Source organism: Mus caroli, chromosome 15 (genome assembly GCF_900094665.2).
Source record: "Mus caroli chromosome 15, CAROLI_EIJ_v1.1, whole genome shotgun sequence".
NCBI classification, from domain to species: Eukaryota; Metazoa; Chordata; class Mammalia; order Rodentia; family Muridae; genus Mus; species Mus caroli.
In genome coordinates, this window is record NC_034584.1 from 21,035,286 (window position 1) to 21,049,739 (window position 14,454).

A 14,454-nucleotide genomic window follows, 5' to 3' on the forward strand; every position below is an offset into this window, starting at 1 on the left:
TGGAGACATACGTCTTAAATGACCCCCGAGGTGAAAAAGGATAGATTTTGGAAAGTCAGCCTGCGGCCATTTTAAAGTAATGAGAGAAAGAGGAGGTACATAGACACAGGGAAATCAAGGAGAAAACCATACACACTTTCCGAGATTATTATATGATATATTATATGTAACAGGACTAGGCCAGGCATGAAAATGAAATCCACAGGCACCAGACACACACATGGTGCACAGACATATACATGCAGGCAAAATACCCATACACATAAAAAAATTAAAAAGTTACAAATCTTCTTAACTTTCATTTCTTTTTCAAGACGACAAAAAACATTGAAAAAAATTTTACCACCCAAGTGTGTAGGTGAACCTACAGGATAGCCTACTATTAAGTAAAGCATGAAAGGAGTCTTAAATTGTGTCAGTTATTAACTTCTAATTTGTGTGAAAAAACCCTCCAGAACTTTCCCTTTCTCTAACTAGTAATTAAAGCATTACAGCGGAGCAATTAAACACTGGGTATTTAATAAAAACAAAGATAGTGAGAAACAGTCCACCTGCACTCACAGCAAGATAAGCATCAGCAGCAAGAGAGTTAACAACCACAGAGGACTCTGCTTGGATTTATAAAGGAAATTAAGACAACACATCTCAATTGAAAGCAAACAAACACGTGGAGGAAAACAAACAGGGTACAATTATATTATCCAACGCACCCGGAGACATATACAGCTTGAGTTGGAGAAAGTGATCCAGTTGATAGGAACAGAATTCTTTTTATTTATTTATTTTATTTATTTTTTTTTTTTTTTTTGGTTTTTCGAGACAGGGTTTCTCTGTGTAGCCCTGGCTGTCCTGGAACTCACTTTGTAGACCAGGCTGGCCTCGAACTCAGAAATCCGCCTGCCTCTGCCTCCCGAGTGCTGGGATTAAAGGCGTGCGCCACCACGCCCGGCTTCTTTTTATTTTTTTAAAGATTTATTTATTTTATGTATGTAAGTATATTTTATGTATGTGAGTACACTGTAGCTCTCTTCAGACACACCAGAAGAGGGCATCGTATCCCATTACAGATGGTTGGGAGCCATCATGTGGTTGCTGGGAATTGAACACAGGACCTCTAGGAAGAACAGTCAGTGCTCTTAACTGCTGAGCCTTCTCTCCAGCCCCAGAACAGAATTCTTTTTCCAGTTGTGAAATAATGTTTGCCAGTAAGAAAGAAAGCTTCACCTTGGCCTTTGAGGTCTTTCATTTTATAAATGTGGTAGCTTATTAGCCAGATATAATACCTTTGAATTATACGTAGGAGAGCTGAGAACATACCTTGGCTCAAACAATGTCCCGGCTCACACTTAGCATAAGGTTCTTGTGACTTTGTCACTTGACGTGGGCAAGGTTTGACCTTTAGCTTTGTCCAGTCAGTAGCACAGCCTCAAGAGGAAGTATTTAACAACTCAGATTAAAACCCAACCAACCATTCCCCCTAAAAAGTAGCAAGAGTAGATATTCTTAGAAATCTATTGATTTAAAGTGTCTCCCTTTCTCGGTCAGTCTTGTCAAAGAGCTTGTGAGTTTAAGAGCCTCTCAGGGATCCGATGCTGTCCCAAAGGCTTGGAGCTTGCATGGCCTCCTGGGAATGCTTAGAATAACTTGGCTGTTTGTTCCACAGACAGTCTTACTGCTAAGGTTTGTTTTCCCACCTCTTGAGAATGTGCACATAGACAGAAAATCTGACAGATTCTGCAAAGACTCTCAAGCTGCACATGGCCCACCTGTATGCTTGCTGAAATGCAGATTCTCAGGCCCTCCTCCATGCTACCTCAGGGATCCAGGGCCAGGCTTCTTTGTTGGGTTTGTGTTTTGCTTCTCTTTTAAAACACTGCCCTAGTGTCTTTGCATACGGTGTTAAGCATTTTTTTAAAAAAAGATTTATCTATTTATTATATATACAGCAGTCTCCTGCATTATGCCTAAAGACCAGAAGATGGCACCAGATCTCATTAAAGATGGTTGTGAGCCACCATGTGGTTGCTGGGAATTGAACTCTAGACCTCTGGAAGAGCAGCCAGTGCTCCTAACCTCTGAGCCATCTCTCCAGCCCCAACATGTTTTTTTTGTGTGTGTGTGTGGGTTTTTTTTTGTTTGTTTGTTTTGTTTTTTGTTGTTTGTTTGTTTTTTGGTTTTTCGAGACAGGGTTTCTCTGTGTAGCCCTGGCTGTCCTGGAACTCACTCTGTAGACCAGGCTGGCCTCAAACTCAGAAATCCGTCTGCCTCTGCCTCCCGAGTGCTGGGATTAAAGGCATGCGCCACCACACCTGGCCCCAACATGTTTTAAATAAGCAAAACAATTGCACAAATTTGACTCTGCATGTGGGATCTGGTGTATAATTTTTCCTATATGAGTTAAGTAGGGGACACTTATTAACTATATCTTCTTAAGTGACATATATCTATGACTGATCATGATGTCCCAAGACCTTTAGTTCCTCTACTAGGGAGGTAGGGGCTCATAGATCTCTGCGTTTGAGGTGAGCTTAGGTTCCAGGACAATCAAAGCTAAGTAAAGAGATCTTGTCTTAACAAACCCCTTGCCTCCACCCAAAAAAACAACTAAAAACTATGCATGCATATGGCTTCAGATTTCTTATCATAAATGAACCCTTTGAATGCTTCTCTATTGTTTTGATGTCATGTAAAGAACATTCATAATTATATGAAAGAATATTAGTATATTCTTGAACATTATTAATGTTCAACCAAAACATGTTGAATCAGAATAAATGCAAAAGTAAATACAATAACTCAATATTTTCTATAAAGCAAAAAAAATACACAAGCAATATTTTATTAACTATAATTTTCATTTTGGACCATATAGTTGTTTTTCATAAACTGTGTTGTTTTAACATGTATTTATTTATCATTCCTTTAAATTATAATAACAAACACAACAGCACTTTAAAAACAAAAAAACCCAAACCTACTGTGTAGGCTCAGGCCTATGCCAGTGCTCAGAAAGCTGAGACAGAAGAAGGACCTCAGGTATGAGACAGGCCTGAGCTACTTAGGCTCAACAACAGGCTGGGGCTAGCTCAGTTAGTAGAGTGCTTGTCTAGAATACACAAAGCTTTGGGCTCTATTCTCAGGGATGCCAAAGTGCCCTAGAGGCAGGAAACATCAGAAGCTCAGAGTCACCTTAAGCTACACAGAGAATTCTAGAATATCCTGGGATACTCCAGATCCTGTCTCTAAGGAAAAATGAACAGACTTTAGGTTTTGTTTTGTTTCTTTTTTTACGTTTTAAATCTGCAGAAAAAGAAGGGAAAGCCCAGAGTGGCCATGCAGTTAGGTAGTTCCAGGCTTCTCTATTACCAAGCGTTGTGTAAATGTAGCACATCTGTTTTAGCTGATGAGCTAGGATTGGCTTGGATGGTGACTTCCGAAAGGCCAGGGGCCAAGGTTGCCCAACGAGTTTGGAACAGGACCGATGCTGGGAACCAATTCACACCCACACACTCTAACCAGCTCTTTAAATCATTTTTCTTGCAGAGATGTGTGTAGATTAATGGGATAATGGCATAATTGTTCAGCTGCCCTACCTGAACACAGCTGGTGGCAAAGCTCATTTGACTAAGCATTTTGGTTGTGTTGAGCATTTTTGGTATCTGTTCTGGCTCCATCTTAACCTTCCTTCAGCCTCGTGTAAACCCGTGGAAGAATCCAGCCATGTGGCATAGCACATGTATCATTAACTCGTTTATACCTTGAATCTTCCCTCAAAGTGGGGAGATGGGAGTAAGGACACCAACACTAATGTAATGCTTTGGAATACAATAATGCTTAAATTCCCAAATAAAGATGACAAGATGGTTCATGTGTTCAGCCATTTCGTTCAGTCTGAGCACAAGCTTCGACTCTCCCAACTGCAGGTGAATAGGACATCAAGAAAAAGTCAAATATGTGATTGATCTTCCAACATCTGGAAAAAAAACCTAAGAAGCGGGTACCTAACCAGGCAGGGTGTGGCTTGGGATAGTGAAGGCTGTGTCTGTTTCCAGAAAGACTGCCCTGGAAAGTATTTTTCTCAAGCGGCTAGCAGTTGACAAACCCTTTAAGTAGAACTTCTCAAATCAGTTCATTGTTGTTCCCAGCGTGCCAGTTAACAACCCGCTGCTGGACCAGCTGTGTGGCTCCTGAGTGAGTCTGACTACACCCAGCCGGTTGGTTCAAAGGGTTCATAGATCCAGTACTTGGAACAACAAACCTGATCTTGCTAAACTGCTACAGAAGGAAACTCCTTCTGCGCTGTTGGGAGTTCTTTCTGCACTGGGCCAAGCACCACCTTTGGAGGGCCATCTGGACTCCTGTTAGGAAAGCAGACTTAGGAATCCCAGTCTGTGTTACAGGATCCCCAGATTCCTGGCCACAATAAAGCTGGAGGAGTTGTCTCGGTGAGAATCAGGACTGACTCCTGGTGAACCGAGAGCAATTACCCATCTCTCTCGCATCTGCTCTACTTCCTTTACGTCCAGAAAAAGAGGTTACAATTTTAAAGTGCTATAGGACACGTCCCCTTCCAGTATACAAAACATTTCCCTGTGGCTATCAAAAAGCCCACTTGGAGCAGAGAAACTCAACAAGGAAAAGCAGCTTTCAAAAGTTCAGATTCCTGTTTTCCGCTTCCTGTCCTGGGATCGCACAACGATAGAGTCGCACTGATGAGATCCACGTGGAGCAGGTTCTTGGGGTGTCTAACATTCACCGCCGTGGGGCCCCTCCTCTTCAGTCCCGGGTAACTTTCTAGTATCTACGATCAGAGGGAAGAGTCAAGTCATCTAATGGCGCCTAGGCCGGTGGCAAGAAGACCCAGGAGAAACACACTGATCCATGGATTCAGAGTGGATCTAAGCAGTAGCTGGGAGCCCGCGCACCCGCCGCTCTCAGGGAAAGCACAGGGCAGGGCTCCGAGGGGCGGGGCCGCGCATCCGGTGGGCGTGGTTTGGGTGGTAGCTGGGAGAGGGCGCGGCATGTGGGAAGCCCGAGCAGGCTGTAGGCGGGGCTACAATAGGCATAACCAGGAGTCGAGTAGGCGGGGTCTGGGGGTAGTTGAGAGCAGACACTCAGTCTCCGCAGGTTGGAGGAGTTTCTGGGGGCGGGGCCAGGTCCGTAGAAGGCGTGGCTTTACTCGTGGAGGCGTGGTTATATATTGGGGCGGGGATTGAGGGCGGGGCGGACCGAGCACAGGGGTAAGCGAGACCCGAGAGCAGGCGAGAGCCGGCCGCGCCTGGGGCCGGAGAGCTCACCGTTGTTGGCTTGCTGGTGATCCGCAGTCGTCCACCCCACCCCCGCTGGGACCGAGCGCCCCCGGCGGAGCTCCAAGGGAGGCAGGCGCGTCGCCAGCCCCTAGCCGGCCCTCCCCCAGCTCGGGAAGAATGTGCCACCAGCTGTTCTCCGCCCGGGAGCACTTCGCCCAGAAGTGAGGAACTTGGAGGAAGGAGAGACAAAGGCTGTGGTTGGGACAGAGGAGGTCCGAGACGCGGACAAAAGGTGCGGAGGAGCAGCAGCGACCGGGGCATGGCAGCGCGGCGGCTCCGCGGGCTGGAGTCGCCCCGAGGCGCACCGTGACACGCGTGGCTTCCCGGGACCTGCCGCTGCGCTGACTTCCGCGACTGGAGCCGTGCCGGGAAGGTGCGGGCGCCGGAACAATGGACAGCTTTTTTCCCGAGGTGAGTGAGTGGCGGGGAGGACCTGGCTGAGACCGGGACCCGGACCGGCACACCGAGCGCACCCCAGCGCCTGCGCGTCCCCAGGAGGGGAAACTTTGTGGGAGTCTCCTGAAACCCCACTCCCTCCGCCGGCCCCGAGTCTCGGATGAGTAAGCCTAGGCAGGTTTGAGTTTGTCCTGCGCTCGCATGTCCCCGGGCGTGGGTGGCTAGCTGACACTCCGCGCCAGGTGAGTCCCCGGGCGCCGGGTGGGGGAGAGCTGCGGGCCGGACGGCTGGGGTGCAGGAAACGCGGTAAAAGGAGCAGCCTGTAGGTGCCTTGCTCCAAGAAAGGTCTGGGACTTCCTTTGCCGAACGTGCGGGCTTCCTGTGGCTTCCAGAGGAGCCGGCTAACGAAGTGTGAGCCGGCCGGCTGGGTCCTCGGTCACTGCTTGCCCTGCCTCATTGGGCCTTCAAGTCTGGGGTCCTTAATTTACTAGCGCTGCTCAGGTCGGGTTTGCAGATAATTCCAGAGTACGAGACCGAATGATCCTGTTTTTAATGCCATTTTTTTTTTTGGCAGATCTTGAATTCGAGTTTAAATAAAATTTGTTTAGGGCAAACAATGGTTATTTTAGAAGATGAAACCGATGCCCGCTTTAGGGTCTTTGAGGGCGGGACACCACAGTTACTTGAGACGGGACTTGAAAGTTCCCTTTTCCCCCAGGGATGGAGAGCCGCTCTGGTTTCTTGGCCCCGATTCCTTTCTTGGTTGTGTTTATTTAATAAATTCTGTTTAAGTTTTGAGGTTTGAAGTGGCTCAGAGTAAACTTAGCTGACTTTGAGGGAGGCTGGTGAGATTTTTTGCTGAAAAGTCAGGGTGAGGTTTTGTGAATCCAGGACAGTCTTGGAATCTTCCAGCAAATCAGAGTGGTGAGTTTGCCTCCGCTTTGGCTAGCTTGCTTTGTCAGAGTTAATTGGCTATAGTGTTTCAAGGTCTGACGTTCACTTACTGTACTCTCAGACAGCTACTTAGAATGGCCACAGTGATGTATTGTATAATGGTCGATTGACTTTTACCAAAGTGTTTGTCTCTGTCACCCTGAAAGGCATCCTGGAAAGACATTAACCATTACTTAAAAGAAGGGAAATGTATAGAAAATAGAGACCTCAGAAATATATAGAAAATAGAGACTCCTTAATGTTTTTTTAATTCATGGGCGTTTGTTTCCTACCTGTATGAAGGCAGCAGGACTTTTGAGTTGGTCTACAACAGTAAATTACCGCTAGGCTGGGTTTTTAGTTGCTTTTATCTCTAAGAAGAATGAGGTTTTGTTTCTAGGGAAAATAGTTCTTGACTTGGTGATCTTTTAGAAAATTTGTGTGTGGTTTTTGAGGGGCGACCAGTCTCCCTAAGCCTGAAGACCAAAGTCTCCCCTTGGGTAGAACTCTGCCCCCTAGTGTGAGTGGCGGAAACTTTACCCTAACACTAACCTCTCTAAGTTATGGGACTATTAAGTAATTCCAAAAACTCCTTTTCACCTGTGTTTCTCTGTGAGGAGATCTCCGGGATGGGAATAACAGTGAAGTTGTCTTTACTGGTTGCCTATTTTCATCTTTCCTCTTTCTAGTGAAGAATCTTAACCCAAAGATTAGTAAGTTACCAGCCCAAGGTTGAAGAATGTATTACTGGAGGCATAGCCTTTTCCCTTTGCTGCCGGTGGCTGGTATTTCTGGGATATATATATATATATATATATTTACACACACACATATATACACATACATATATACATATATGTATATACATATATGTATGTGTATATATATATAATGATATATATATAATGCTTTTAATTTGCTGGCATATTTATGTTAACATCATGATTTCTAGTGTTTATGTTATCATAATGATTTCTAGTCAGCTGTCGTCATTCTGCCCTCCACGTAGCGGCGGGGCAGGTGAAAAAGCTAAACAGTGTAGTGATGGGAGACACACTCCTGACATAGAGCCTTTTACCTTACTGTCTGAGAACACCGTCAGTTGTCCTGAGAAGGTATTCCTTTATTCGGTTAGACTGGAAAGCGCTGGAATCACATGGTGTCCAAGGGCAGCTAACTTCTAGGGACTGATTGTTATCCAGGAGCAAGCTAGCTTCTAGGCCTTCCTTCACACTAAGCAGCGTTCTGCTCTTTGTTAACTTTTCTCGGTGATTTAGAGATAACGACCTGTTGCTTGTTAGCCAACAATTTAAAACTCATGCTAACAACTAAAAAATAAATTGACGGAGTGAGGCCTTACATGTGTGAGTCAGATAACAAGGAAGTAGGAGACACTTGTGATTCTGTGTGGCTGCTGCGGAGACCACCTTTGTCACTGGGGGCCCGGTACCTCTTTGCTGGAGGGGCTGTCTACGCCCATAGCACAGAGAGCGACATCTCTGACCTTCACTCACTCAAGACTTGTACCCTTCCCCTCAACTTTCGACACCCAGAATGTGTGCAGATGTTACTGAAGTCACTACAGCCACAAAACAACTCCCAGCTGAGCTGCCCTTAGAGAAGCAGTTGCCTCATGGTCTTAATTCCTGTGTGTGCGCTTCTTGTCTGCACTTGCCTGGTTTAACTGGGATCAGACATCCTGTTAGGGGCCAGTGGCCAGGGAAGCTTGCAGGGCTTGTGCCAATCAGCTGACACTGCTGCCTTTAAAATTTGCTCCAGGATTGGCGAAAGGGAGTGTGCCAAACTCCCCAGTCAGGTTTCAGTTTCTTCATGGCCTTCATTAAGTTTTTATGACTTCTCTTGAGTTAATTGTGTGTGCTCATGTGTAGGAAAGCTTGTGTTTTCTGCATTTCTTGTGACATTGTTATTAAAGAGTTGACTTCAGGCAGAAACTAGGTTTAGGTATGTCTGTAACCAGAAGCAATTATGTACAATAAAACACACACACACACACACACAGAGAGAGAGAGAGAGACAGAGAGAGAGAGACAGAGAGAGAGAGAGAGAGATTGAGCGTAAATAGCAAAGGTTCCGCTGCAGAAATGACAAGACTGTTGTGCAAAATCGTTGAGGTTTTTAGTGAGCTCTGTGTTCCCATCCCTAGAGCCAAGGGCCTGTGGTTGTGTCTGGAATACAGTGGGGCGCCAAGCATTTCCAAAGAGCTCAGCTCTGCTTTTTATTTTAGGCAGAGGTGTGGCATAATGGCTCTCCGAGTAGCAGACCTTTCAGGGATTAACAACCACATAAATGGACACGTTAATGTCCATACTAAGTCTATGGAGGTTGCATACACATAAATGTAAGTATAGAAAGTGGATCGTAATGTTTCAGGAGACAGCTTGTTAGTGAACATATGGTAGATAAGCCTCTTTCTCAGAGTCTGGTTCAGTCTGGCTTACAAGAAATGAACCCCTAATGATGTTCCGAGGAGGGCTGCAGGTGTAAGTTAGTGGTTAAGGTCTGGAGTTAAAGACTCAACACCACACGCACAAACACACACAGACACACTACACAGAGACACACAACATACATACACACTGTACATAGATATACAAACACATATACATCACATACACACCACATGCACATATACAAACACATACACATCACACACTCACAAAATCATACCATACATACCACACACAAACACACCACACATATACAAACACAGACATACATAACACACACAAACACACATATATACACCATACATACAAACATATACACCACACATACACACAAACACATACACCACACATATACAAACACAGAAATACCCACCACACACACAAACATATAACACACACCACACACACAAACATAACATACACACCACACACACACACTCCTGCTTAGCTTGGGAAGGCACCATGTGTTGATTGTTACCTGGAGTAATTGAGAGAGCATTTTAAGCTGGGATATAGACCCCTCAGTCTCTCTTCTCCCTCCTCTCTGGCTAGTGTATTCTTTGTGCATGGGGGAGAGATAGTGACATTTCTTGTTAGAAGAAAATGGAGACATTGGTATTTTCTGTCATTTCTTCCACATCTCATCTGCTCCTAATATGTGAAGGAGTGCTAAGGACCTGTGTCCCACCAAATCTTGAGGGCATTAACTGAGTCCTCTCTGTCCTGTTTCACAATGAGGTTATAGTCTCTGGCCTGGTCCGAATAGTCCTCAAGAATTCCCCTTGTCCAGTCTCCCCCACCCCATGTTCAGGACAGCAAAGCCGGAGGAACAGCTGCAGGCAGACAGTTGTTCTAGTGCAGAGCACTGAGCTCTAGGTTAGGGGAGGCTAAGAAAGCCTGCCTCTCCCACAGCACGTGGCCTGATGTGCTAGCTGTACATCTCAAAACCAGGCAGAAACCAGTGTGGGCCAGGCCTGCAGTGTTTAACCAGAGTCGGGGAGAGACAGGACTGCGTTCGCCTTCCTAGCCGTAACTTCATTAAGTGGCTTTACTTTTGCGAACTCAAACCTTGAACTTGCTCATCTGCTCTTGGGATTAGTAGGGTTGATGCATGCGTTTCAAAAGTTTGGGTTCAGATGGCCTGATACTTCCCTGCTAAGAATTTGCAGGGGAGTTGGAAGAGTAAGCCACCAGGGAGGCCTGTGTGTGGCTTGGTACCATTTCCTCTGCCACTCAAGGCAAGTGAAAGCTTTCCATTCTTAGCATCCATCTACCCTGTGCCTGCTGACTGGGATCAAAGCATCTGGGAGCTCCCTGTGGTCAGGAGGCTTTCCAGGGCCCTGACTGACACTAAGTGGGCGTTCTACTGTCTGTCTCTCTTGGTTGTTAGGGAGGTGTGTGGTTAGATTTACAAAGCATTACCTGTAGTAGGTGATGGATACTAGAAGTCAGAGATCAGAGATCTACTTAGAAGTAAAAAAAAAAAAAAAAGAAAAGAAAAGAGGCTGGGGATGTAGCTCACTGGGTAGAGAGCTTGCCTAGCAGCCCTGAAACCCTGAGTTAGGTCCCCAGGTCACTTAAGACAGGAAGTAGTGGCTGATGCCTGTAGTCCTAGCACCCAGGAGGTGCTCATAGCAAAGTCAGAGTGGGAAGGTCATGTTCAGCTTCATAGAAAGTTTGAGGCCACCCTGATGCCAGAGATGCCTGTGTGGAGGAGGAAGAGGCTGGGGGCCGGGGGTGGGGGGAGAAGAAGAAAGGAAAGAGGAGGAGGAGGAAGGAGGAGGAAAAGGCCCTGATGCTGAGTAAAATTCCAGTACATTCGGCCACTAGGAAGCCTGAGATGCGACCCATCTTGTCTCCTGGGCCACTTGTATTGATTTGACTTGGTTTTCTTTTCTTTCAACCTGGAAACTTCTGAAAAATTCTGCATTTCCAGAATTCCATCTAGACGATAGGCTGTCCTTACAGGGTGACATATTGATCCCCAGCTGGTTTTCAAGCTTTCTAATCTTGTGACTCTCTTCCCAATCCCCACATGAGTTCTTACCTTCTGCTTGCTGCAGTGTGTGCAGATTGGGTGGACCCCCCTCCCCTGTCTCCTGCCCACTCCAGCAGGGCTGGTTACAGCCAGCTCCCCACTCTCTCCCATGAGCCTGTTCTCTCTCCTCTTGGTCTTTGGAGGATTTTGTTAGCTGATGGCTTTGTATACTTCATTGACTTACCCCTTCTCAAACGAGGGAAGCGAACCATGACAGGTCAGAGATCTTATGTATGGATAAATTCTGCTGCCTCAAGGGTGAGAGTTGACCTTTCCATAGGAGGTGCTTTCCTTCAAAGGGCAGATTAAAATGTATGTGTGAGTGTATGTATGTATGTATGTATATGTATACGTATACGTATATGTATATGTTTTGTTTTAGTAAATTTGTTTAAAGTAAGAGATGAAGGGAGATGTTTCTGACCTTTCCTCCAATCATGAGACACTTTGAGAGTTTCAGGCCACATTTTTTGTTTTGTTTTGTTTTGCTTTTTGGAAGTGGGGGTTAATTTTTTTTTTTTCTCAAGAGAAGGTTTCTCTGTGTAGCCCAGACTGGCCTGAAACTCACAGAGATGGGATTAAAGGCATGACCATCACCTTGTAGCAAAGCCACGTGCTTTGGTAATGATCACCTCCCCTCTGTCAGCTCTTCCTTAATTCACTCCCTGCTTTCCTATACATCCATCTTTGTGTCTTTTTAAGAATTTAATTTGATTATATATGCCATAATCAGTATTATTTTTCTGTGAATTTGTACCAGAAGGCAAGTCCTTTAGTGTTCCCAGCCCTCCTCCTGATACCCTGAGATAGCCCAGGGACAGATGCTCACTAGGCAAACGCTCCACCGCGGAGCTGTGCTCTAGCCCAGAGCAAGGATTTCTTTTGCTTCCCACATTTTTCAGTGCTATTAAAACAAGAAGAAAAAGAAAAACAAGCTAAAAAGTCTGTTTTGAGATGAGACCGTGACAAGATGTGCATTGCTCAGAGAATAATATACACATAATACATTGCCCCCGTGAGAGTCCTTTCCTTTCTAGCCTTATACATTTAATTTTATTTTTTTAAAGATTTGCATTTACTTATTTATTTATTTATTTTTGGTTTTTTGAGACAGGTTTTTCTCTGTGTAGTTTTGACTGTCCTAGAACTCACTCTGTAGACCAGGCTGGCCTCCATCTCTGAGATCTTCCTGTCTTTGCCTCCGGAGTAATGGGATTAAAGACGTGTGCTACCACCGCCTGGCAAAACCACATGCTTTGATAATATTTCCCTTCATCTCCCTTCATCCACTCTACCTTAATTCGTTTCCCCACACATCCGACTATGTGTGTTCTATTTTTTTAATCCTTTGGGATCAGCTGTGTGTTGGCAAATATTCTTGGCTATGCAGTCTTCCACTGGAGTGTTGTTGCTTTACTGGGGGCTACATTCTTTGAGAAAACTGCCTCTCCTGCTCCTAGCAGCTCATAGTTGTCTTAGTTCCATGTCTAGGGGTGGGATTGTGCACCCAGCCCTGGCTCCATTCTGGGATTTGGTCTGTCTTGGGCTTGAGCAAGCTTTGTATCTGCTGTCGCAACTCCTGTGAGCTCCTCCATGCAGCTACCCCCATTCATCCAGAAGATGATGTTTTTTTTTTAGTCATCCATTGCCTCAGGCTCCCACACTCTTTCCACCCTTGTCTGTAATGAATCCCGAGTCTTCAGGGTGCAGTGCAGCCTATATATTCCCCTTAGGGCACCTTGGCCAGGAAAGGGCCTCTGTGATAATCATCATCTACTGCAAAAACAAACTTCTGGGATGAAGAATGAGACTTGGATGCACTGATCTCTGAGTACGATGATAAGCCATGGGAGTCAGTTTAATAGCTTGTCCGTTTTGTGGTATAATAGTAGATTCTCCCGTAGAACCCATGACCCATCTTGTCATAGCTTCTTAGCCTGACAATGGGGCTAGGTAAGGGTTTCATCCTGAGGAGCAGGACTTAGATCCAACTAGGAAATGGTTGATAGGGCTAGAGAGGTGGCTAAGTGGTTCAGATCACTGGCTGCTCTTATAGAAGACCAGAGTTTAATTTCCAATAACCATGGGGCAGCTCAGAATCATCTGTAACTCCAATTTCAAGCAGTCCATTGTCATCTTCTGTTCTCGGGGCCATTGTACACATGGGATGCAAATATATACCTACAGGCAAAACACCCCCCTCTCTCTCTTTCTCTCTCTCTCTCTCTATATATATATATACATATATATATATATATACACATATACACACATATATGTATATGTGTGTATGTATATATATATGTGTGTGTGTATATATACATACATATATATATGTGTGTGTATATATATATGTATATATATATATATATATATATATATATATTTATATGGCTTTAAGAAAGAAAAAGTGATTGGTTACTCCCATGGTGCCCACGCCGCTGATGCACTTGTGGGCGTGTGTTGCTAGGCCCGGGACTATCATAGTTTGAAGGATCTGTCACTCTTCTCTAGTAGCTTGCAAACCTTGCAAACCCTTCCCAGCTCTCTGAAGGCTAGGCAGTAGGGTAAAGCTTCCAGGTCTTGTACCAGCTTGATTTGGGCCATATTCTATGATCCAAGCAGGTAACATCCTTAGCAATAGGGTCTTAGCATCAAATTCTGGGGTGTGACCAAGAGCAGTGGCAATAGCTGTAATGTTTGGGGACCCGTGGGACCTCACTGGCCAACAGTTCCAAAGCAAGCAGCTTATATCTGACGTTGGGTCTTTCAACGTTAGTCTGGCCTGATATGCGAGATTGCCCTTAAAACTTTGTGTGTATGTATTTAGAGCTTCTATAACACTGTCTTCCCATAAGTCATCTTCAAGGTGTCTGGTGTTATTGATCCCTTCCTCTACTCCTTCCTCTACTCTGTCTTCCACAGCTTCAGCCCAATTTAATCTTCCTGTTCCGTTATTATTTGTTAACCCTTTTATACCAAGCCATTCCATCTCCCCTCCTTTGTTTTTATTTTTGTGTATGGTGTGTGTCTCTACAGATGTCATGTGTATGTGGACACACCAGAGCGGCCAGAAGAAGGCACTGGGTCCCCTGGAGATGGAGTTGCGAGCTAGTCAGGGGTGCTGGGAAGCACACTTGGCCACTCTGGAAGTGCAGCAGTCACTTTTAACTGCCTCTTGGTTAATCTCTCAGCCTCCTAAGACGGTTCATTTATTTGAGCGAGCAGGTGTGAGTGGTAATATGTCACAGCACTTGTTTAGAGGTCAGGACGACTTGTGGAAGTTGATTCTCTTCCACATGTGCGTCCC

General features: G+C 45.3%; 1 protein-coding gene across 1 annotated transcript in view; it reads left to right on the top strand.

Annotated features, from left to right (window-relative positions):
• The first annotated feature begins 5,275 nt into the window (after positions 1-5,275).
• The window catches only part of Myo10 (myosin X), a 193,495-nt gene continuing 184,316 nt past the window's right edge, over positions 5,276-14,454 (top strand). The window contains exon 1 of the mRNA XM_021183593.2: positions 5,276-5,720. Within this exon, the coding sequence (XP_021039252.1) occupies positions 5,700-5,720 (21 nt within the window). The 5' untranslated portion in view covers positions 5,276-5,699. The remainder of the gene's footprint in view (positions 5,721-14,454) is intronic.